The 23114-nt window shown below is 37.5% G+C and overlaps 1 protein-coding gene across 4 annotated transcripts; it reads left to right on the top strand.

Moving 5' to 3' along the window:
• The first annotated feature begins 274 nt into the window (after window positions 1–274).
• fbxo9 (F-box protein 9) lies at window positions 275–23114 on the top strand. Of its 4 annotated transcripts, none has more exons than XM_012962833.3 (13): window positions 275–483; window positions 3574–3651; window positions 3814–3972; window positions 4888–4945; window positions 6270–6363; window positions 8875–8999; window positions 12022–12136; window positions 15236–15354; window positions 15894–15984; window positions 17798–17893; window positions 19235–19328; window positions 21892–22046; window positions 22597–23114. In XM_012962833.3, exons 1-13 carry the CDS (start codon window positions 481–483, stop codon window positions 22703–22705), a joined length of 1296 nt encoding a protein of 431 aa, XP_012818287.1. In that variant the 5' UTR covers window positions 275–480; the 3' UTR covers window positions 22706–23114. The 4 variants fall into 4 exon arrangements, with proteins under 4 accessions (XP_012818287.1, NP_989005.1, XP_012818289.1 ...); XM_012962835.3 differs by lacking the exon at window positions 275–483 and adding an exon at window positions 678–765; XM_018093819.2 differs by lacking the exon at window positions 275–483 and adding an exon at window positions 752–896.

The following is a 23114-nucleotide window of genomic DNA, read 5'->3' as shown; positions in this document are numbered from 1 at the left end:
GAGGAATCAATGTGTGCGGTGCATCTGTTTGACCCTTTTCAATGTCCGCCTGATCCAGTCAGAAGGATTAAGACCACTTAGTTTGAGTCTTGTTAGTTGAACTCATCTCTGCCAAATCCAGTGTTCCTTCTGTATCCGTCTCTCTTGTTCCGGTGTTTCACTTTTCTTCCTGTTGTTGAATCTCTCTGGTTACTATTCTTGTCGCCCCGCCCCCTTCCGCTGTCCCATCATGCAAGTGTCTCCCTACTACTTGCGCCGCTCTTGACCACCCATTTTCCTCTCTCTAGTTCCGGAATTTCTACCATCTTTGCTTCTGGTGCCGTGATCTGTGCAATTTTCGGCGGCTCCTCCAGTTCGGAGCCCGTGTCTCGCCGCTCAGCCATGGCCGCCGTCCGCAGGTCCCGCTCTGACTCCCGCTGTGTCCTGCGTTTCTCCGACCGAGAACTGTGCTGAACCTCGAGAAGACGTGCCCCGCCCAGCATGGTAACACCCTCCCATTGGTCTGTTAGATAGGACATGTGTGTCGTACTTACGTGGAAGCATTGACTCGCAATATTATACAACCTGTTATAGTGCGGGTCACTAAAGGAAAATCTGTGCGTATAACAAATACTATAAATTAAAGGTCATGTGAGCCTGACCCTCCAATCGCTGCAGTGAAAACAAGCTCACGTGTACTACCTGTTGGCCCGCCCCCAAAAATCGCCTTACGTTTCCCTGAACCTGGCACGCTAGGGGCACTGGGCTGCAGCGCGGGATTGCTACGTAATGGCCTTTTCTTCTGTGTTGGGGGGTTTGTGGCACCGTGGTGGGCAAGGGGCATAAAATCATTTCTCCTGTCAATCGCAGCATGTTTTCAGAAAGGAGGGCTAAAGCTGTGTGAAAAGTTTTAGCCGGTTAGTAGTACAGGGAACTGCACTTTTAGAGGCGGGTTTTTGTCGTTTTGCAGGTTTTTTATAGCACACGTTTGTTCTGCTACATGGCGCTTAACGGTGAGAGTGGCCTTGTCGGCCCTTTTGCCTTGTAACTTCCGAAAGTACTGGTATGCTATAAACTAGTACTACATACTAGAGCGGAGGGAATTTGTATCCTTGCACCTTGTCCCCTGTTCTAATCTTCAGAAAAGCTGCAAACCCTAAACCTGGCCAGGGGTGAAAAACATTACTAGCAGTACTTAAAACCCATTTATAGTTATAATGTATAAAAACAGGATCCCTAACAAGGTTCTAGCCTAATAATAAAAGCAACTCAGTTTGCCAGGGTGCAGTAACCCATAGCAGCTAGTAAGATGTCTGCATATTAAATGCTACTTTTCATTATTGCATAATCCCTTAAAAGTTACCTTATGTTTTGGAGATGTGGAACATGTTTACATTTATGTAATACATTGCTCAGTAACATCACAATGGTCTTCGTGCTAGTAAAATGAAAAAACATGAGTCATTGTCATAAAAGATAAGAAGAATACTCCAGCAGCTCCCAAACCAGGCCTACATCTGCAGGAGTATTCTTCACATGATTGTTCACCCTGTGCAGACAGGCTTAAGACCGATTCGGCAGCTAATTGTATAGGCACTACCGACGGGCCTGCCCGGGCAATATCTTGCCTGAAATCATCCAGATATCGATCGGGCAAGTTAAATCTAGTTGGATCGGGGATTGCATCGGCTCGTTGATGGCGGTCCCCGGACTGACTTTGCCTATACCCAGGGCCAAACGATCGAATTATCCTGGATTCTCCCGATATTGCCCACCCATAGGTGGGGGATATCGGGAGAAGATCCGCTCGCTTGGCGACATCGCCAAGCAAGAGGATCTGAAAGTGTATGGGCACCTTTACAGCTTGCACACAATGCTTTTTAGGAGCACAACAAGTGTGTAAATATAGCACAGACACCTGTAGTTCTACTATGTCTCCTGTAATAGAAAGGTGTCCAAACTTTGTTACAGGAATTAGCTTTCATTTGTGAATATGCCAAGACATTTCCATTCACCCAACATCACCATTGATATGTGCCAGAGGAAAATAACAAAATAATAAGAGATTTCGTGTTTGCCCTTAAAGTAGAACTAAAATGAAAAACTAAGGCAACTAATGTTTTTGCCTTCTGTACCAACCCTAAATTTCACAGCCCTTTAGAAGGAAGAATAGGTGAAGATGCCTCCAGTAGCCCCCAATCTTCTTTTCTGCTTGAAATCAGTTTTTCAAAAACACAAGCAAATTCGGGACTCCTCCAGTTACATCTTATGTGTAGCGCTGGCCTTTTCTGAAAGCTCAGACACAAGGCACTGAGATGGCTGCCTACACACAAATATTACAGCTAAAAAAAATACATTTGTTGGTTCAAGAATACAATTTTAAATAGTAGAGTGAAGTATTTGCTATGTAAACAGTGTAATTTAGAAATAAAAAGTATACCATAAAAATCATGACAGTGTCCCTTTAACCAACTGGTATGTGTGTTACTATATAGAAACATACATTACATACACACACCTGGATAGGGTATTAATGAGATGGGGCTCCTTTTATTGCTGTACCAGCTTCTGCTGTTCTTTAAAGGCTTCCATTAGATGTTGAAGCATTACTGCTGGGAAATTCTTCAATTCAGCCAAAAGAACTGCAAGGGCAGGTTTATCACAATTTTAAATTCTTAAGTATACGCAGCACATCCCACCCATGAGAAGTGTCGCAGAACAATTCTTCAAAAGTCATAAAATTGACTATAATAAACAGCTAATATCTCAGAAGTGAAAAAGAAGAAAAAATGTAGATTGCAAAATTGCTCAGTTTATGTTTTCCACAGAATTTTTTTTTACCATGTGTGGAATGAAAAGGTAACTTTTTGTGGAAAAATTAAATTGAGCCTCAAAGTCCTGTATTTCTGATATAATATAACACTTTCTACAGCAGCTCTAGTTGTACTGTGTGCTTCTGCAACTGTATCGCATGCTGAATTTTCAAAAGTTCACAATCATATCAGCTTCTGTAAAACTGACCTGGATAGGGTTGGGGCAAACCTTGAAGCTGGAGCAGAGATGGGCAGCTTACAAAAAATGCTGGGCTAGGCACCCAGCTTAAAGGGACTGGGAAGAGCACTGTGTTCATTTTAAGCGGGGTTAACTTACTTAAGTTTGAGGTTGCCATCAAAAATATTTTTATGGCCGCTGACAAATTTCTTGGATATCACACTTAAACATATGGTATAGTGGCTAATTAGATCTCTCTATGGAGGTAGTTAAACTGCTTTGTTAATTTAAGTTAATTTTGGTTTACTACCGGCTTGTTGCCTTCTGTATTTGATTCTAGTAGAATGTTAGATTGATTCATGCAAATTTCCTTGTTATTATGAGATTCCCATGCAGCAAATCAAATTTTTGAATGTGAAATTATGTCTAGTGTAGTAATTAGGTTGTTTAAATGGATCCCAACCAACCAACCTACATTTTTTGCAATGGGTGGCAGTCAGAGGAGTTTAAATATTATACTGTGGATAAATCTAGGTGAGAAATGTGTTTTGTTTGGGTTTTATCTGATTAGTTTTTATTCATTTGATTTTTTTTTTTTTACAGGCGGAAGGTGATGAGGATTCTTATACTGACAGCCTGATGTCTAATGAAAATGGGAGACCTGGAGAAACAAATCTTCAGGTAAATGATGATGGAGTTAGTGAACTTTGCTATTCTGCTCTGCATTATTCATTTCTGAAACATTTTTAAGTTAAAGGTAGAGCAAGTAATCTGTATACAGTGTACAAATTATGCTTAAATAAGACTTTCCAGGTACTTCATGCAGAATATGCTGTCTTTTAGGAAGAGCTGCAGATGTTTAGAGCTCGTTGGATGTCTGAACTCACACCAGGATTGAGCTCTGGAGGGCTTGAAAATCGGCCTTGTAATGCAGCAGCTAGAGGGCCGGTGGGAAAAGTATCAGAAACCAAAGCAAAGCAGGAATTGGCTAAAGAGGCGAAGGTAAATTTAATATAGTTTACTGGACTGTCCTGCCTGTCAGTTTAGGGCAGCTGGGGTTAAGGTGCTCCTCAGTAGAGGCAGGATAAACCGAAGAAACTTTTTCCAATCTCCTCCTTTCTCCTGTCACACAAGGACCCTTTCTGCATAGTCACAGCAGAGTCTGTTAGCTCCACCTTTGCCTTTGCATCTATGAACTGACATTTGTGTACTCTCTGCTTGTGACACTTGAGTATTGCCACAAGTCACAAAACAGTGACTATGCATTAACCCTTTTTTATGCTAATGTCACATGGGGCGATGTGAGCACATATACATGCATTCAAACAGAAACCAGTATTGGTAAATATGCCCTTCTCTGTCTTTCACAACTATTGGAAAAACTGTGCCTGAAGCACAGCAGTTAAAAAGTGATCTCCACTTAGAAGTGCTCACCTAAGCATTCCTGAGCAAACGTTTTTTTCCACTGCCCCATGTGCATCCTGCATGGCCTTTCCTTTAGTTTGCTATGGGAAGCAGTTATAGGCAGAAATAGGCATTTTGCAATGGCGTTCCAAGTGCTTCATATCAAATTATTTAGAACACGTTAAATATAATGCACCTCAGCTGCAAAACCAAGGAGGGAAACATTAGGGACAGTAGACTTCCTTGTTCAACATAAGTTCATTTAATAGGGCTTGTGCTGAACATACTTTTTGCCTATTATTTTAATCATAAAAACTGAGCTAAGGCGGAAATAAAGCTACTTGTGATATCCTTGTGAAGTAGATAATTTACTGGCATTTACCCCCTCCCTTACCCTATTGCTGTAATGCTGTCTGCAAATGTGTTTTCTAATTTCTGTCCTAAAAAATTCATTCCTTTGTGATTATGACTTTAGCTTTAAATTAATGTTTTTTTATTTGTTAACCTAATCAGGCAAGAGAACTGTTTCTTAAGGCAGCAGAAGAGGAACAAAATGGAGCTCTTTATGAAGGTACTGGCTACTTTTTTACATCTTATCTTAATCGGGTAGTTCACTTTAAATAAACCTAAGAGAGTTATAGCTGGGCTTAGTCTAAGATTTTTTTTTTTTAAATGTCTTAACTATTAGCCTTGCAGTTCTGCAAACTAAACTGTTAAAGGGGACGAAAGATTTAAACTATGAAGGCATGTTATGGTTGTGGTTTTCTCTGAAAAAAGATGTTTGCAAGGGGACCAGATTATTCTTTACATTAGAAGGCATTATAGACAGATAGGAGGTGTTCTTTTTTTTTTCCCCATAAAAGTGGTAAAAATGATTGACACACCAGAAACCAACCCTTAGTTTAAAGCAGAGTAGGTAGTTATTCACAGTGAGGTTGTGGAATTCCCTGCCTGGTGATGATGTGATGGCAGATTGTATTAAGAGTTGCTGGGATGATTTCCTAAGCATAATATCATAGGCTATTGTGATACAAAAATTTACAATTAATATAGATACTGGTAAATATATAATATATATATATATATATATATATATATATATATATATATATATAATATATATATATATATATATATATATATATATATATATATATATATATATATATATAATCAGCCCTTGAAGTGTCTGCACTCTAATGCAAAAAGTATGTATATCACGGGGTGCACATCCAATATTATTATAAACAAAAAAAATACTGCATCCTTGAGAAAGGTCCTGTTGAGGCCTGAGTACAGGTAAAGGATCCACTATCTTGAAACCCATTATTCCAAATTATGGGAAGACCATCTCCGCATAAACTCAATTTTAATAAAATCACTCATTTAAACATGATTTCCTTATTCTCTGTTATAATAAAACAGTACCGTGTACTTGATCCCAACTAACATATAATTGATCCTTATTGGAGGCAAAACAATTCTATTGGGTTTATGTAATGTGTAAATTATTTTTTAGTAGACTTAAGGTATGGAGATCCAAATTACAGAAAGGCCCCCTTATCCGGAATCCCCCAGGTCCCAAGCATTCTGGATAACCGGTTCTATACCTGTATATAGATAGGTCAGTATAAGTGTGTTTGTGTATGCACTAGGGTTTGTTTGGAGGGGTTGAACTTGATGGACTTTGGTCTTTTTTCAACCCAACTGAACTATGTAACACAAATATCAGTATTGTCTGACACTACAAATATGGAATCAAGTGTGTCTGGTCAGCAACAGAACTTAGGCCTGTATTCTAAGTTGGTTTTCTTAACTTTATTTTTAGTTACTCATATTTGAGACTTCTGTTTGTGCAATCCTAAAATCTTTTACCCTTTTTGATATTTTTACAGCTATCAAGTTTTACCGTCAAGCAATGCAGCTTGTGCCAGACATTGAATTCAAAATTAACTATACCTGGTCTCCTGATGGTGATACGAAAAACTTGTATGTACCAAGGTTGAATAAAACATTACAGTTTTTGAATTCTAAATGAATAAAATTTAGTTTCCAGAAATAAATGTAATTTTACTTGACAAAAACCTCGTGATTTTAAGGATTCTATTTCACTTCAGCCAGACACTTTGATTTGGCCGAATCCAAATCCTGCTGCAAAAAGGCGGAATTCCAGATCCTGGATTCAATGAATTCCTTATTTAGCTTTTATTTTCTGGCTAGTGGTACAAGCTCAGAGATATAACAACCTTATAACAGTTTACCATGTCACAGAATATGTCCCTAGTATCGTCCCACCCATTTTTTTCTGTAGAGGCAGTCATCAACTAACCCCCTAAAGATTGCCATGCAATTTACTAACTTCAGCAAAGTTGTATGTGTAAAAAAAACTTAAAATCAAAAGATGTACATTTGTAAATCAAGACAACCTTTTGAAGGTTATTGGGATTCTGTCATGATTTTTATGATAGACTTTTAATTTCTAAATTACACTGTTTACATAGCAGATAATTCACTCTGTATTTTTCTAGTTGTAATTTTGGTATGTAGTCAGCCATTGTGCCTGCTTCTGAACTTTTTGAAGGAAACAATGCTACACAATAGAACTGCTTTTAGATGAGCTATTGTATCCCCTGCTCAGTGTACTCTCAAAAAGACCCAAGTTGCATAATACCAAAACAGGGTTTCTTTGGATTGGGTGCTATTCTCATGTCTACCACTAGGTGGTGAACATGTTTAGCAATGTACATTTTTTTCCCCCCTCTATAATGCTGAAATATTCTCGAGCAATTGAGAAATCTGCTTTTTGTAAGGGTAAGGGGTTCGGGGTGTCAGAAATTATTGCCTAATTGTATGGATCTGGGGCTGAAGTTCCATCTGCTTCTCACCGTGTTTAATGTATTTTGGGTGCCACTGCCCTCTGTGCATAGTGTATTTTAGGATCTGGAGTTAATTTTCATAAAAGTCAATGTGCCATTATTTACAAGTGCATACTGTGTGTATATATCTATATATCCTTTACTGTACAAGCTAATTAAGGCAAATGGTACATGTGGTAGTTTTTCCACAGTGTATTTTAGTTGTAGAGAAATGCCAGAAGCCACCCTAAATTATTGTGGCGCAGTATAAGCAATTTTTCCTGTTCACCCACTCGCAAAAATTCAGGACATAAATTCATATGCTGTTCTGTTCTAATATGCACATTAGCAGTGGAGCAAATAACCCTAAGACATAGCAGTTGTTTTGGTTGTTTAGATGCGTCCTCCTTTTTTTTTTATTTCCAGAAACTCTGGCTAAAAAAAGTAACTACTGTTCAGCCTTAGTTTTATGGGTATTTGTTACATGGGTATAAGTTACATGGGTATTAGTTAGATTCCACACAAAATGCAAATCTATCAGTTCTGTGTTACAGTTGCCTTACATAAAAACTAAGAATATAAGATGCATCCCTAATTTGAGTAGATCTCCATCAAGAAATATTGTGATATTAAACTGATGTGTAGTATTTTTCTTGTTGCTAAGGCAAATATAATTTTTCTTTAGTTGGCAAAGTAAGTGAACAGTGAATAATACATTGGCAAACTATGATATGTTGCAATGCATGCCCTTCCTACAAAAAAGAAAGAAAATGGAATTGCACGTGAGGAAATTATAAAAAATGCTAACAATTAATTTACACAATATTATAAACAATAACAAATGAATAGGAATCTGAAACAAAAGAAACTATAAAAAAATCAAGGTTGGTCTATATGAACAGAACCACTGTTGGTACTGGGCAAAATTTAAATAAAGTCATACCAAGTAGAGTGGAGGACCCGGGTGTCTATACCCCGAGCCTATCGCTAATTAGCAAATTTCAGAAGTCCCAACACAGTCAAAACTTGTTTGTGCTGATAATAACTCACTGGGGCACATTTACAAAAGCACGAACGCTCCGAGCGTATTTTCGCTGATTTTTTTCGGGCGTCCACACGACTTTTTCGTACGGCGCACGACTTTTTCGGACGTTTGCACGAAAAAATCGGAAAGGTTTTACCGCTGTTTACAATTGTTCGGTACAAAAATTTCGTGACTTTCGGATCGCCAATACGATATTATCGTGACTAATACGATTTTTTCGTAAGCATTTTCGTGATATTTGCGATCTTACGAAATTTTCGTTTCCAATGCGATTTTTTTCCCCATTCGTGATTCGGATTCGTGGATTAGTAAATGTGCCCCACTGTGTCTTGAATGTGGTCCGGGTGCTTAAAGCCCCGAACCAGTAGCCAAGGGTGGTAAACCATACAGCAGAAGAGACAACTCTAAGCACGCGGACAACAGGATATCCACTTAAAATTTCAGCTTTATTTATACCATTAAAAGCAGCACGCGTGCTTAGGGTTGTCTCTTCTGCTGTATAATTAATTTACACAGACTTAATTTACAAGTTATTTGCATTTACTTTGCAACCATGTATGAATATTCCTATAACCTGATTTTTATTTGTTAATTTTTCAGCTTGGATGATGCCAATAATGACAGCAAAATGGCTGATCTGTTATCTTACTTCCAGCAGCAACTGACGTTTCAACAGTCTAAACTTTGTCAGCCAGACATTGATGTCACTCAAACTCATATCTCAGGTAAAAAGCACATTATCATTATACTCCTAATTAAAGTGCCAATATGTGGCTAAGTGCTTTACAGCAATAATCACTCTCATCTTCCTGTTCCTGTGTTTGCAAGCACAGGGAAAACGTAAACCCCATCCAGCCATGACTACCCTATTTAAAATTAAACCTAAGACCCCAGTAGTACAAGGCAACAGTTCTATCTACTGCACTACATTATGTAAGTAAAAAGTACATTTTTATTTAACTGCTAGGAAGGACCTAAGTGCTGGCAGAATAAGGTTCAAGCCCAACATCGACATAGCTGATGGTACCTAGGTGCGACCAGAGTGTACCATTTATGTCCCAGTTGTCCTTGGTCCCCCATTATTTTCTTTAGACATTAATTAAGGGTTCCTGAGTTTTGGAGCCCATATATTGAACACATAAGAATGAAGTTCAGTGGATCATAGACTGTATTATTTAGCAGAGGATTGCTGTTTGCTAGTTGCTCTATTTACTCAGTTTGTATTCTAAACGTATTCATTATATTCTCAGGATTCCTTAATTTTAGGGGTATTTGGGATGTATACATTAAGCTTATGGGTTTATTAATCGGTTTTCGAGTTTGTTTTTCTAAATTGAATAAACTTGCATATTGAATGCTCGCTTATTTATTAATAAGGAAAATCATCCAAATAAAAAAAAAACCTCATATCTCTAATACCTCTAATTTTTGGATTTTACAAAGTTAAAAAACTCAAATTTTTAAACTTTGCATATATAGCTTGACTTTGCCTAGGGCAACTCCCATTGACTTCTATAGAAACTCGCAAGCTTTTAGCTGGCAAATTTTCTGCACATAATAAATATTAGACATTTGAGTTTTTGAACCTTAACTCGAATTTGAGTTTTTTTAAGTGCAAAAATCCTAAATCGAAAAAATAAAAATATAATATACAGTGGCTTGCAAAAGTATTCGGCCCCCTTGAACTTTTCCACATTTTGTCACATTACAGCCACAAACATGAATCAATTTTATTGGAATTCCACGTGAAAGACCAATACAAAGTGGTGTACACGTGAGAAGTGGAACGAAAATCATACATGATTCCAAACATTTTTTACAAATAAATAACTGCAAAGTGGGGTGTGCGTAATTATTCAGCCCCCTTTGGTCTGAGTGCAGTCAGTTGCCCATAGACATTGCCTGATGAGTGCTAATGACGAAATAGAGTGCACCTGTGTGTAATCTAATGTCAGTACAAATACAGCTGCTCTGTGACGGCCTCAGAGGTTGTCTAGGAGAATATTGGGAGCAACAACACCATGAAGTCCAAAGAACACACCAGACAGGTCAGGGATAAAGTTATTGAGAAATTTAAAGCAGGCTTAGGCTACAAAAAGATTTCCAAAGCCTTGAACATCCCACGGAGCACTGTTCAAGCGATCATTCAGAAATGGAAGGAGTATGGCACAACTGTAAACCTACCAAGACAAGGCCGTCCACCTAAACTCACAAACAAGGAGAGCGCAGATCAGAAATGCAGCCAAGAGGCCCATGGGGACTCTGGACGAGCTGCAGAGATCTACAGCTCAGGTGGGGGAATTTGTCCATAGGACAACTATTAGTCGTGCACTGCACAAAGTTGGCCTTTATGGAAGAGTGGCAAGAAGAAAGCCATTGTTAACAGAAAACCATAAGAAGTCCCGTTTGCAGTTTGCCACAAGCCATGTGGGGGACACAGCAAACATGTGGAAGAAGGTGCTCTGGTCAGATGAGACCAAAATGGAAATTTTTGGGCAAAATGCAAAACGCTATGTGTGGCGGAAAACGAACACTGCACATCACTCTGAAAACACCATCCCCACTGTCACATATGGTGGTGGCAGCATCATGCTCTGGGGGTGCTTCTCTTCAGCAGGGACAGGGAAGCTGGTCAGAGTTGATGGGAAGATGGATGGAGCCAAATACAGGGCAATCTTGGAAGAAAACCTCTTGGAGTCTGCAAAAGACTTGAGACTGGGGCGGAGGTTCACCTTCCAACAGGACAACGACCCTAAACATAAAGCCAGGGCAACAATGGAATGGTTTAAAACAAAACATATCCATGTGTTAGAATGGCCCAGTCAAAGTCCAGATCTAAATCCAATCGAGAATCTGTGGCAAGATCTGAAAACTGCTGTTCCCAAACGCTGTCTATCTAATCTGACTGAGCTGGAGCTGTTTTGCAAAGAAGAATGGGCAAGGATTTCAGTCTCTAGATGTGCAAAGCTGGTAGAGACATACCCTAAAAGCCTGGCAGCTGTAATTGCAGCAAAAGGTGGTTCTACAAAGTATTGACTCGGGGCTGAATAATTACGCACACCCCACTTTGCAGTTATTTATTTGTAAAAAATGTTTGGAATCATGTATGATTTTCGTACACTTCTCACGTGTACACCACTTTGTATTGGTCTTTCATGTGGAATTCCAATAAAATTGATTCATGTTTGTGGCTGTAATGTGACAAAATGTGGAAAAGTTCAAGGGGGCCGAATACTTTTGCAAGCCACTGTATATAAATCACCCCCTTGTGTTTTTTGTTTGGATCATGGTGCAGGATTTTATAAAGTTTTAAAAAAGTTTATGAAACATCTCTTGGCAAACCTAATTTGTGTAAGTAAGATGTGATCGCCTTTTTAAACAACCTCATGTGTGATTCACTGCATACTACGTTTTTGGTATCTTTCGTACCAGCCATATAATTCCATCTGGAGAGTGTAGTAATTAGTGTAAGTGCATGTATGCAAGCTACTTTGAGATATTTATTTTATAGAAATCCTAGCTTTTGAGATAAATGGAGTGTTTAACAAGGCTCTTTGTTAGTATCCTTGTGTGTATTTGTACGCATTACTGCCATTTGCATAAAGGATTTGGGAACTTCTGCATACAGTAGGCTTAACTTACCCAGGTCTATTGTTCTTACAATGTTTAATCATGTATTTAACATAACTTTTATATCCTTGACAAAACGACTTAGCATTTTATTTGCAATATTGTTCTTTTCCTTAGTGCTCCCAATGGAGGTGCTGATGTATATTTTTCGCTGGGTGGTGTCCAGTGACCTTGATCTCCGAGCACTGGAGCAACTTTCCTTGGTCTGCAAGGGCTTTTATATTTGTGCAAGGTATTCCACTTAAGAGGAATATACCCCTTTCAAAATCAAGATTTTAAAGTCAATTTGTGTTTTATTTGTCAAATAAGAATTTTTAACCCCGGCCTTATGATAAGACAAAATGTACAAATGTATTGTTGTGAATAGTGTCTGTTATACTATTTTATAATTGAAATTGATTTTTATGAAATCATCTGTGTACTTTGTTGTTAATAAATTGGACTTAAGCAAACAATTTTCAAGTTTAATGCTCATGCCATTTGGTGGACAAAGAAATCTGTTGTTCCCATGAGGGAAGTGGAGGTGTACATAATATGGAGCACCATGCATAAAAGCTAAGAAAAACACTTAGTCAAAATCGGATTATTTTGTTTTTAGAAACTCTCATAAACTCCTGAGAGTATTCTGATTAAAAAAATGGATTAGTGATGTATTTATTAATAGTCACAATCATTTTAAAAAAGTTAGGATTTTGGTGAAAGTTTTACATAATTTTTGAGAATATATTGCCATTTCTCAAAAGTATTGTGAAATTTAAATGGCAGTGCATTTCTATAAATCCTCTTTATTTTTCCCAAACAGGAAGTGCTCCAGCAGCCATTTGCCCATTTTAGGAGCATTGGTGCTCATACTTGAAAAACAAAAATGTGTTTAAGTTTCACTTGAAGCTGTGTGAAATAGAAAACAGTGATGGGATTAACTTCCCCATGAAGTATGTGTAATAAAAAACAATGCTGCAATTAATTTCCCCTTGAAAGTGTGTGAAATAAAAAAAACAATAACGTGTTTAACTTACACTTGAATATGTGTCAAGGACAGGCTGTCACTGACTATTCTATTTTTCTACTATTCTAAGCTCCATAGGACTGAATGGTTCTCAGCAGCTTAAACCTGGTATACTTTTTGTCAGTTATATAAAGTTGTATAAATTTCAAAAGTTTGTGGGTTTTTTAAAAAAAAAAAATTCTCTTATTTTTCGAGATTTTTTTTGAGAAAAAAACAAAACAATCGTATGCTGCCAAAAAACATGTAAATCTCAGGGGAAAAAAAACTTGATTTTTTTTTTTTTTTAAATTACATTTTTCTCAGAAAACTTCAGTAAATGGGCCCTTAGTACTTTTTATTTTCCAAGCGATACAACTACCACTGAGCACAAACATCCCATAGAACAGAATGGAGTTCAACAGCTCAAAAGAGGAACTATTGTTAAAATGAAAATTTTGTACAGGTATGGGACCCATTATCCAGAATGCTCGGGACCTGGGGTTTTCCAGATAAGGGGTCTTTACGTAATTTGGATCTCCTACTTTGTCAGCTAATAAAATTATTTAAACAGTAATTAAGATTAATTATATCTTAGTTGGGATCAAGTACAAGCTACTGTTTTATTATTAGAGAGAAAAAGGAAAAAACATTTTTAAAAATATGACTTAAAGGACAATGAAAGGTTAATAGAAATTAAAAGTAAGTCTAAAGGCATTCTTTTTAAGTACTTACTGCATATCTAAATTCCCAGATCCCTTCTTGCTTCTCTGAGATATGGTGCTGGCAGCCTACAGCAGTGTGAAGACTACAGTGACATCACTGAAATCTCTCTCCCCTTCCTGTAGGTGCCAGCGGCAGCCTTCCTATTCTCTGAGCATGTGTGTAACTTGATCCTGTCTCCTGTTCTGAGCTACACATGCCCACAAGCCAATCAGAACCGGATCTGGCAGAGGGGGTGGTGGAGGGAATAAAACACATGTGCAGTATGAAGCAAGGAGGGAAAGGAAGGGAGAATACCTTTTTAGAGATGGCTGCCTGTTTTAGAAAATGTGAAATAAGTGTGACTGAGTAAATATTTGATTAGGTGAGCCAAAAGTGTGGTGTTTTTATGACTTGCATTCTCCTTTAATTGATTAAAATGGAGTCTATGAGAGATGGCCTTTCTGTAATTCCGAACATTCTGGATAACAGGGTTTCCGGATAAGGGGTGGGGAGAAGAACCTTTCCAAATTTAATTGTTTACAAATCTTGTACCATTTCTGAAGTTCTTCTTCACTATCCTCATTTCAGCAATTTGTCATGTAGCTTTGTATCTGAGTCAGTTATTTTGAAACATTGTCTAGGCAAAGAGAGTATTTGACCAACTGTGAGTCAAAATATGACTCCAAAACTTGCCTCAAGATAATACAGATGAGGGGAATACTAAAGAGTAACAATTTTTTTTCAAAAGCTATACAGAGTTTGTAGTGAATTATATTTAAAACTTTTCTTATTTCCATGAGGTGAAGCTCTTATATTAATTTTCTCAATAGTTTCTCTTTAAAGCAAGTGTTGACTGAAAATGTCTTTTTTTTTTTAGCCATTTGCCTAAATCAGGAAAGTGTTGAGTATTAAAAACTCTTGGATTATTTTGCTATCTTCATGGATTAATGTTTTCCTGGATAATATCAAGTACAGTGTAATGTCCTATTACAGGAATAGGCAAATCAACTGAAAAAATAACTGAACAGAACACAACAACATTGCTGTATTTTGATTTTTCTTTTTAATATGTCCCATACCTATATTTTGCCACTTGGTACTTTATTACAATTATTACAAGGGTACAGGTACAATTAGTACAATTTATTAGTGAATTTTTTGCTACACAGATTCAGTGCTATAATACAGGATATGAACTTTAATGGACAATAAAACCCAACTTTACCTGGGGTGCCAATTTGTTAGGCAGCCACAAGTGCTTCAGATTTCTGACCTGGTACCTTACAGGTGCATGCTGGGATCCCAGGTTAGAATCACTGGTGTGGTGTTTAACAAATTTTGCCATTAAATATTTATCCAGAGAATTTTCATGTCATGTACATTGAACCTACTGTTTGTGCTGCTTATGTGGTAAGAAGGTAGGCATTCTAGGAAAAATGTACAATTTATAACATTAGACGTCACAGAGGGATTGCATGACCATATAATAGTAAATGCTTTTATACAGGTCATCGGGTACGGTGAGTCATGTAACAGATTACATCATTAAACACCTTGAATCACATTCCATAAATATTGTAATAGATGTCTATTTTTGGTGATTCATAATTTGTTTTATTTGAAACACACTATTCTTTTTTTCAGAGACCCAGAGATCTGGCGGCTGGCTTGCCTAAAAGTATGGGGCCGAAACTGTGTGAAAATTGTCCCCTACACCACTTGGAGGCAGATGTTTCTGGAAAGACCACGGGTTCGATTTGATGGTATGTTGTTTAAATAAATATAATAAAAAAGGATTTATTACCTAATAATAAAGGCTTTACCTGAAAAACGATATAATATCTACTCTCCATAAAAAATGGACTTATATACAGCTAGGATTGCTACGGTTTTAGTCACTATGGTTAGATAATGTAACATATTAGCTACATCTGAGACATAAATTACAGAATTAGTAGCTCAAGCAAGAGAGGGATCTAAAAATGAATAATAGTCTATGCTTTTATGAACCTAACCAAGTAGAAACAAGTTTGTGTTTGTGAAACACATGTGCAGTATAAATAAAGGAAGGGAAGGGAGAATACCTTTTTAAAGATGGCTGTCTGTTCAAAAAACCAGAAAATGTGAAGTAAGTGTGACTGAGTAAATATTTGATTAGGTGAGCCAAAAGTGTGGACTATTGGGCAGTATACTTTTAAAATTTTGACTTGCATTCTCCTTTAAGTGTAGTGTTGCCCATTTATGCCAAAGTATAACTGTGGATGTAATCTTAATAAGTGTTTGTAAAAAATGTCTGTTGCAGGGGTATATATCAGTAAGACCACTTATATACGTCAGGGAGAGCAGTCTTTGGATGGTTTTTATCGTGCATGGCATCAAGTGGAATATTATAGGTGGGTATGATTACCATATATATTCATGTCCCTATAAGAACTAGTTCCAATTTTTTGTCATTACACCTGGCTTTTTAAACAGCTTTAAGCTAAAGTATGCTGGAGGTTAAAAGTAAAAGCTCATCAAAACAATCAGAAGTATCAGAAATAGACTGACACCCTTCTTACAATGTTGAAGAGCAAGAAGCTTAATTCACAGGGGGTGGCAGTATGTTAGGCACATTTCAGTGAATTCAGTCTCCAGACTTAAATGCACAACTGCTCATCCATAAAAAAAAGCCAATAAGTTGTTTTTGTTATGAAGCTGCTTTCATAGTTTAGAACTTGACAGAAAATGTGTGTATTTTTAACAGATAGTTTTGGATTAAATGAAAAAGCAGGGCAGGACCAGACCAGGAATAAAAATAGCACTCATGTATACACAGCACATTCACAGTAAACAAGCCCATAAACATATATGTGTAGGTAATACCATATAGTTTTATTGCTATATTTCATGCTCAAAACAAATTAAAGTGCCTTAGAATGACTATAGCAGTCCCCGCATCAGGATCTTTGGATCTTTTGGATGATGCATGCCAGTTACTACCCCCTGGGCTTAAAAGGAAAATATACCCATGAGCATAATAGGTCTTTATAAAAATATAAATATATATATTTCATAATATATATCATCCTGATGACGATCCTATATGGATCGAAACGCGTAGATATTTTGTTTAAATAAAAATTGATTCTATTGAATCGTATGCCGTGAGTGCTTTTCAAGTATTGGATGTTTTATGTAATAGTACAGCACCCTGCAATAGAACAAAACGTGGTGCACGTCCCCAACAGTTTCCGATATCCTTGCATATAAAATAAGTTCAAGAATGGACAGCACACACTTTAAAGTGCAAAAAGTATATTAAAAGATCAAATTCATACTGTACACAAAATGCAACGTTTCGAGCCCGGCCGGGCTCTTCCTCAAGGCATGTGGGCAGTAATTCCATGGAATTATTTTTTTTTTTTTCAGTACAATATGACATTGAATAGTCCTAAATACTAAAGGCAGCCTCTTGGCTTGTACAGTTCATTGTGTTCATGCACAAATTGAGGATACACGTACATGATAGATTACATCAGCCAATGAATGGACATACCTCTCTTTTATACCCGCACTTTTTTGTGTTATAGAAAGCTCTGAATTATGGGAAGGCAACCTGCCGTACGATCCATTTTAAGCAAATATTCCTTATTTTGAAAAATGATTTCCTATTCTCTTTATTAATAAAGCAGTACTTTGTACTTGATCCTAACTAATCTGCATAAATCCATATAGGTCGCAAACATATTCTATAGGATGTATTTAATGTTGAAATTATTTTAAGCAGACTTAAATGGTGATCCAAATTACAATAAGATCCCTTAACTGGAAAACCACATGTCTCAAGCATTTCAGATAATAGATTCTATACCTGTATAAATTTAGTATGGGCTTAAATTCAGTTTTGCATGAGCTTTGTAAAAGTGGTATTGATCACTAAGTAAAGGTAGCCATACACAGGCAGATTTAAGATGCCGATTCGGGCCCGTCAGACCGATTTGGCAGAGTGGAAATCTGCAATGAGTATCTGGAAAAAAAACTGCAGCAGCATAAAAGAGGTGTTATAAGTGGCTTTAGTTTCTCTTCAATAGTGCATTGAAATGGTGCTTGAATAGGAAAATGATCTATATAAATTTTTTACCATTAAAGGCTAGCAAAAATGTATATTGGCAGTGTTGCATAGTAAACAACTATTTATATCTTTTGATTAATGTTTACATTTAGGTATTTGAGATTTTTTCCTGATGGACATGTGATGATGCTGACTACACCTGAAGACCCCCAAACAATTGTTCCTCGTTTACGGACGAAAAATGCGAGGTTTAATTTCTATTTCTATAATAGTTGTTATTAATGTCCTGAATACAAGATAGCTTAGATAAATATTTCTGTTTACACTGTATTGTAGGCTTTCTTACTGGGTACTGTATTGTCTCTTTACACACATTAATTGGTTACTTCTCTTCGCAATGTACCTTTAACTTATGAGTTTGTAAACTGTAACCCTAAAATGAAAATTTTAAAAAAGCCTTTGTTTTAATGTCAGCCTCATCTCTGCACCCTTCTAGGCAAGTGCAGTCTGTAAGGCTAAATGATCAGCAGTGCACACGCATTCGGAATAAGCCTTGAGCTGAGTTTAGATATTCATATGGAGTCATACACCTTTAGGAGGTGTTTGCTTGAGACCCTGTGATCTGAACAATATCTAAATAAACTTGTCCTACACTAAAGAAAGGACTGTCCTGTGATACAAGCAAGCAACACCGAAGCACAATACCTACCTTTGTACATGTAATATTTAAAGGACAAGGAAAGGCTAAGTCAAAAATGTTAGGCACCCCCAAGTGACTTTAATCGCTTACCTTTTACCCCTGGCTGGTGCTCCTGTTAGGAGAAAAAAGCACCAGCCCGGGGTACCTGTAGCAGAGCGCTTCCTCCTTCCTGCTTCGTTTTGCAATGACTAAACGACCGGCGCATGCGCAGTAGATTAAATAGCTGACTTCTCTGTTTAAGTTCGGCTTTTCACTCTACTGCGCATGCGCGCGCACAAGCAAAGCAGGAAGGAGGAAGCGCTGCAGGTACCCCGGGCTGATGCTGTTCTCTCTGAACTGGGGCACCAGCCCGGGGTAAAAGGTAAGCGATTAAAGTCACTTGGGGGTGCCTAACATTTTGGCACCCCCAAGTGACTTTGCCTTTCCTTCTCCTTTAAGCAAAAAGTGCTTTTTAGATAGTATACTGACACCTGGCTATTCTATAAAGCCATTGCCAAGTAAATAGAATTTGATAATATATTTATCCTAAATCACACTAAAAATTACAACAGGGGGTGAGCATGCCTCAAATCCTCACCCTTTCCTGTAGTGTTCTTAGCTTTGAGAAGTTAAATGATTTAACTTCCCTACATGTCAAGATATCAGAGTAACACGTGAAGCCGGTTTAGCTGGAACAGAGAGGCTAATTACATACAATCTTTTCATTTTGTGAATGCGCTCTGATAACATTTTTTACTTTTGCTTAATAAAACCAATTGTAAAATGTTCTTGTATGTAAATCAAAATTATTCCCCAGCCTCATTTTATTTTTCTGTTTCACCTTTAAGTATTCTTAAATTAAATTATATTCTTAGACAATATGTCTTACTACGTTTTTCCTAATCTGCAGAACTGATGCAATGCTGCTTGGCCACTACCGCCTTTCTCAAGATACAGACAACCAAACCAAAGTATTTGCTGTAATAACCAACAAGAAAGAGGAGGTTGGTATACTTGGGTGCAAATTAAAGAATGCAGACTGTGACTGCTGATAGGCAAAAATATAAATCATGTTAGAACAAAAACACCAAAAACTAGCTCCTACCATATTGACAGTGTATATGTCAGTATGGTAGGAGCTAGTTGTTGGGGTTTTTTTTTTTTCTAACATGGTTTATTTTTTTGTATTTCTCCTACATCTACTTGGAGGACACAGGAACTGCTGGTATCGCTCAGACCACAGGAAGACGCAAAAAAACCAAATCCTCCCTCACGAGCTTTACCCCTTGCACTGCAAAAATAACATATATACAGTGGTGTGAAAAACTATTTGCCCCCTTCCTGATTTCTTATTCTTTTGCATGTTTGTCACACTTAAATGATTCTGATCATCAAAAACCGTTAACTATTAGTCAAAGATAACATAATTGAACACAAAATGCAGTTTTTAAATGAAGGTTTACGTTATTAAGGGAGAAAAAAAACTCCAAATCTACATGGCCCTGTGTGAAAAAGTGATTGCCCCCCTTGTTAAAAAATAACTTAACTGTGGTTTATCATACCTGAGTTCAATTTCTGTAGTCACCCCCAGGCCTGATTACTGCCACACCTGTTTCAATCAAGAAATCACTTAAATAGGAGCTACCTGACACAGAGAAGTAGACCAAAAGCACCTCAAAAGCTAGACATCATGCCAATATCCAAAGAAATTGAGGAACAAATGAGAACAAAAGTAATTGAGATCTATCAGTCTGGTAAAGGTTATAAAGCCATTTCTAAAGCTTTGGGACTCCAGCGAACCACAGTGAGAGCCATTATCCACAAATGGCAAAAACATGGAACAGTGGTGAACCTTCCCAGGAGTGGCCGGCCGACCAAAATTACCCCAAGAGCGCAGAGACAACTCATCCGAGAGGCCACAAAAGACCCCAGGACAACATCTAAAGAACTGCAGGCCTCACTTGCCTCAATTAAGGTCAGTGTTCACGACTCCACCATAAGAAAGAGACTGGACAAAAACGGCCTGCATGGCAGATTTCCAAGGCGCAAACCACTTTTAAGCAAAAAGAACATTATGGCTCGTCTCAATTTTGCTAAAAAACATCTCAATGATTGGCAAGACTTTTGGGAAAATACCTTGTGGACCGACGAGACAAAAGTTGAACTTTTTGGAAGGTGCGTGTCCCGTTACATCTGGCGTAAAAGTAACACAGCATTTCAGAAAAAGAACATCATACCAACAGTAAAATATGGTGGTGGTAGTGTGATGGTCTGGGGTTGTTTTGCTGCTTCAGGACCTGGAAGGCTTGCTGTGATAGATGGAACCATGAAATCTACTGTCTACCAAAAAATCCTGAAGGAGAATGTCCGGCCATCTGTTCGTCAACTCAAGCTGAAGCGATCTTGGGTGCTGCAGCAGGACAATGACCCAAAACACACCAGCAAATCCATCTGAATGGCTGAAGAAAAACAAAATGAAGACTTTGGAGTGGCCTAGTCAAAGTCCTGACCTGAATCCTATTGAGATGTTGTGGCATGAGCTTAAAAAGGCGGTTCATGCTAGAAAACCCTCAAATAAAGCTGAATTACAACAATTCTGCAAAGATGAGTGGGCCAAAATTCCTCCAGAGCGCTGTAAAAGACTCGTTGCAAGTTATCGCAAACGCTTGATTGCAGTTATTGCTGCTAAGGGTGGCCCAACCAGTTATTAGGTTCAGGGGGCAAATACTTTTTCACACAGGGCCATGTAGGTTTGGATTTTTTTTCTCCCTAAATAATAAAAACCCTCATTTAAAAACTGCATTTTGTGTTTACTTGTGTTATCTTTGACTAATAGTTAAATGTGTTTGATGATCAGAAACATTTTGTGTGACAAACATGCAAAAGAATAAGAAATCAGGAAGGGGGCAAATAGTTTTTCACACCACTGTGTGGAAATATTTCCACATTGGGGTAAAGTTACAATTGTATCGGGTTTCATGTTTGGTTGTTAAGTGAAAGCCTTAACATTTCAATGTATCTTTTCGCCAATTGTAAGTTAAGCTGAAGCAGTTTCAGTGTCGGGCTGAAATATGTAATGGAAGGGCTTCTGTCTTAATGTTGTTAATTTTGTACCCCGACAGTTTATGCCCATAGGGTATGCCAAATGTGCATTGCAAGCAGGAGGCAATGACTCAAAACAAAAGCAAAGCTTTGAAGCTTTTACATATTTGAATGTGTAAGCTTAGGCTTAGGCTGGGGTGCCTTTGTCCAAATATGGACAAAGCTTTTATGAGGCCTGTCAAACATACCTGACTTTGGCTTTTCTGTTAAAGGAGAAGGAAAGGCTTAACAATTATGGGGTACCTCCCCAAGTGATTGTAATCACTTAAATGAAACCCCTGGCCTGTTCTCCTGTTAGGAGAAAGCTGCACCGCCCTGGGGTAAACTGACACCCCCCAGTGATTGTAACTTTCCTTCTCCTTTAAATACATAAAGCAGATGATTTTGTGATTAAGATGTGCATCCTACAATAAGAGATGGTCCCCATGGACAGTAAAATAAGCATGTTTTCCATTTCAAATGCAGAAACCAAGTGACTATCAGAAATATCGTTATTTCCGTCGACCCCAAGTTCAAGAAACAGAACGCAGCTTTCATGTGGGTCTACAGCTTTGTTCCAGCGGACGTCACAAATTTAATAAGCTTGTCTGGATCCACCATTCTTGTCACATTACTTACAAGTAAGTTTCCCATGTCACTAATGATATCTGTGCATGTTTATCACTCTTGTCCTGTCTAACTTTTTTGTAGTAATTTATGTACAGTGTCCTGTAGAAGAATGAATTTACCAATACTGGATAGTAGCATCATGCTCTAAGGTTGATTTTCATTATCGGGGACTGGGCAGCATTCTTAAGAAAAATTACCTGCCTGCATTTAGTTATTATATACTTTGTGTACACTTTAAAAGACCTTCCATTTATTCTAGAAACTATGACATTGTTGTATAAAATTACTGTATAGGTCCTAACCAAGAATATGTATGTTCATTTGCCTTTTTAACACTTTTTATCTATCATAAATCGTAAAATCTACAGCAACTATAGCCAGGAACAGTGTGGATTTTATAGGTTAGAATTGTATGTTTAAGGTTTGTGAACTGTGTGTTGCTGAATGATGTGTCTTACATGGATGTGCCTGTGGCTGCTGGGAAACATGGTAAAAGTAAAAAAAGAAAAAAAACCAGTAACATTATATTACTTCCTCTTGGTGTTTGTTTTTTTCCTTTAGATCAACTGGAGAGACGGCTGTTACAGCATTTGACATTGACAAGATGTACACACCAATGTTCTTTGTCCGTGTAAAAAGCTTCACTGCTGTATCAGAAAGGCCTCTTTAAAAATGCATTATTCTTGCATGTATAATAATATTAAAAAAAAAAAGCATTGAATATTGGGGTTTTTGGAATATGCGGGTTGCTTTAATTGAATGAAATAACTACGCAGAGTTTTATTTGACTGAAAACAGCCGTTTCTCTATTGCTAAGGTTATTTTTAGATTGTATTCATTTTGCAAGAATGTTCATTTATGTTCATACAGCTTACAGACTGTTGTTTTAATGTATATTGGCCCTTCAGATATGTTTGAAAATATATTTAAAGATTTATGGTACCATACTTGCACAACTCTTCTTGCATAAAAGAATGTTTTACTAATAGATGGTTAAATAATTTTTGCTGCCGTTTAGCTGTACCTTTCACTTCAAGTGGATATTTGAAAGAAAATAAAAATTCTTAAACAAACCTGAA

Source organism: Xenopus tropicalis, chromosome 5, assembly GCF_000004195.4.
Source record: "Xenopus tropicalis strain Nigerian chromosome 5, UCB_Xtro_10.0, whole genome shotgun sequence".
Classification (NCBI taxonomy): Eukaryota; Metazoa; Chordata; class Amphibia; order Anura; family Pipidae; genus Xenopus; species Xenopus tropicalis.
Note: the sequence above shows the minus strand (reverse complement) of the source record. Positions and strands in the feature narration are given on the sequence as shown.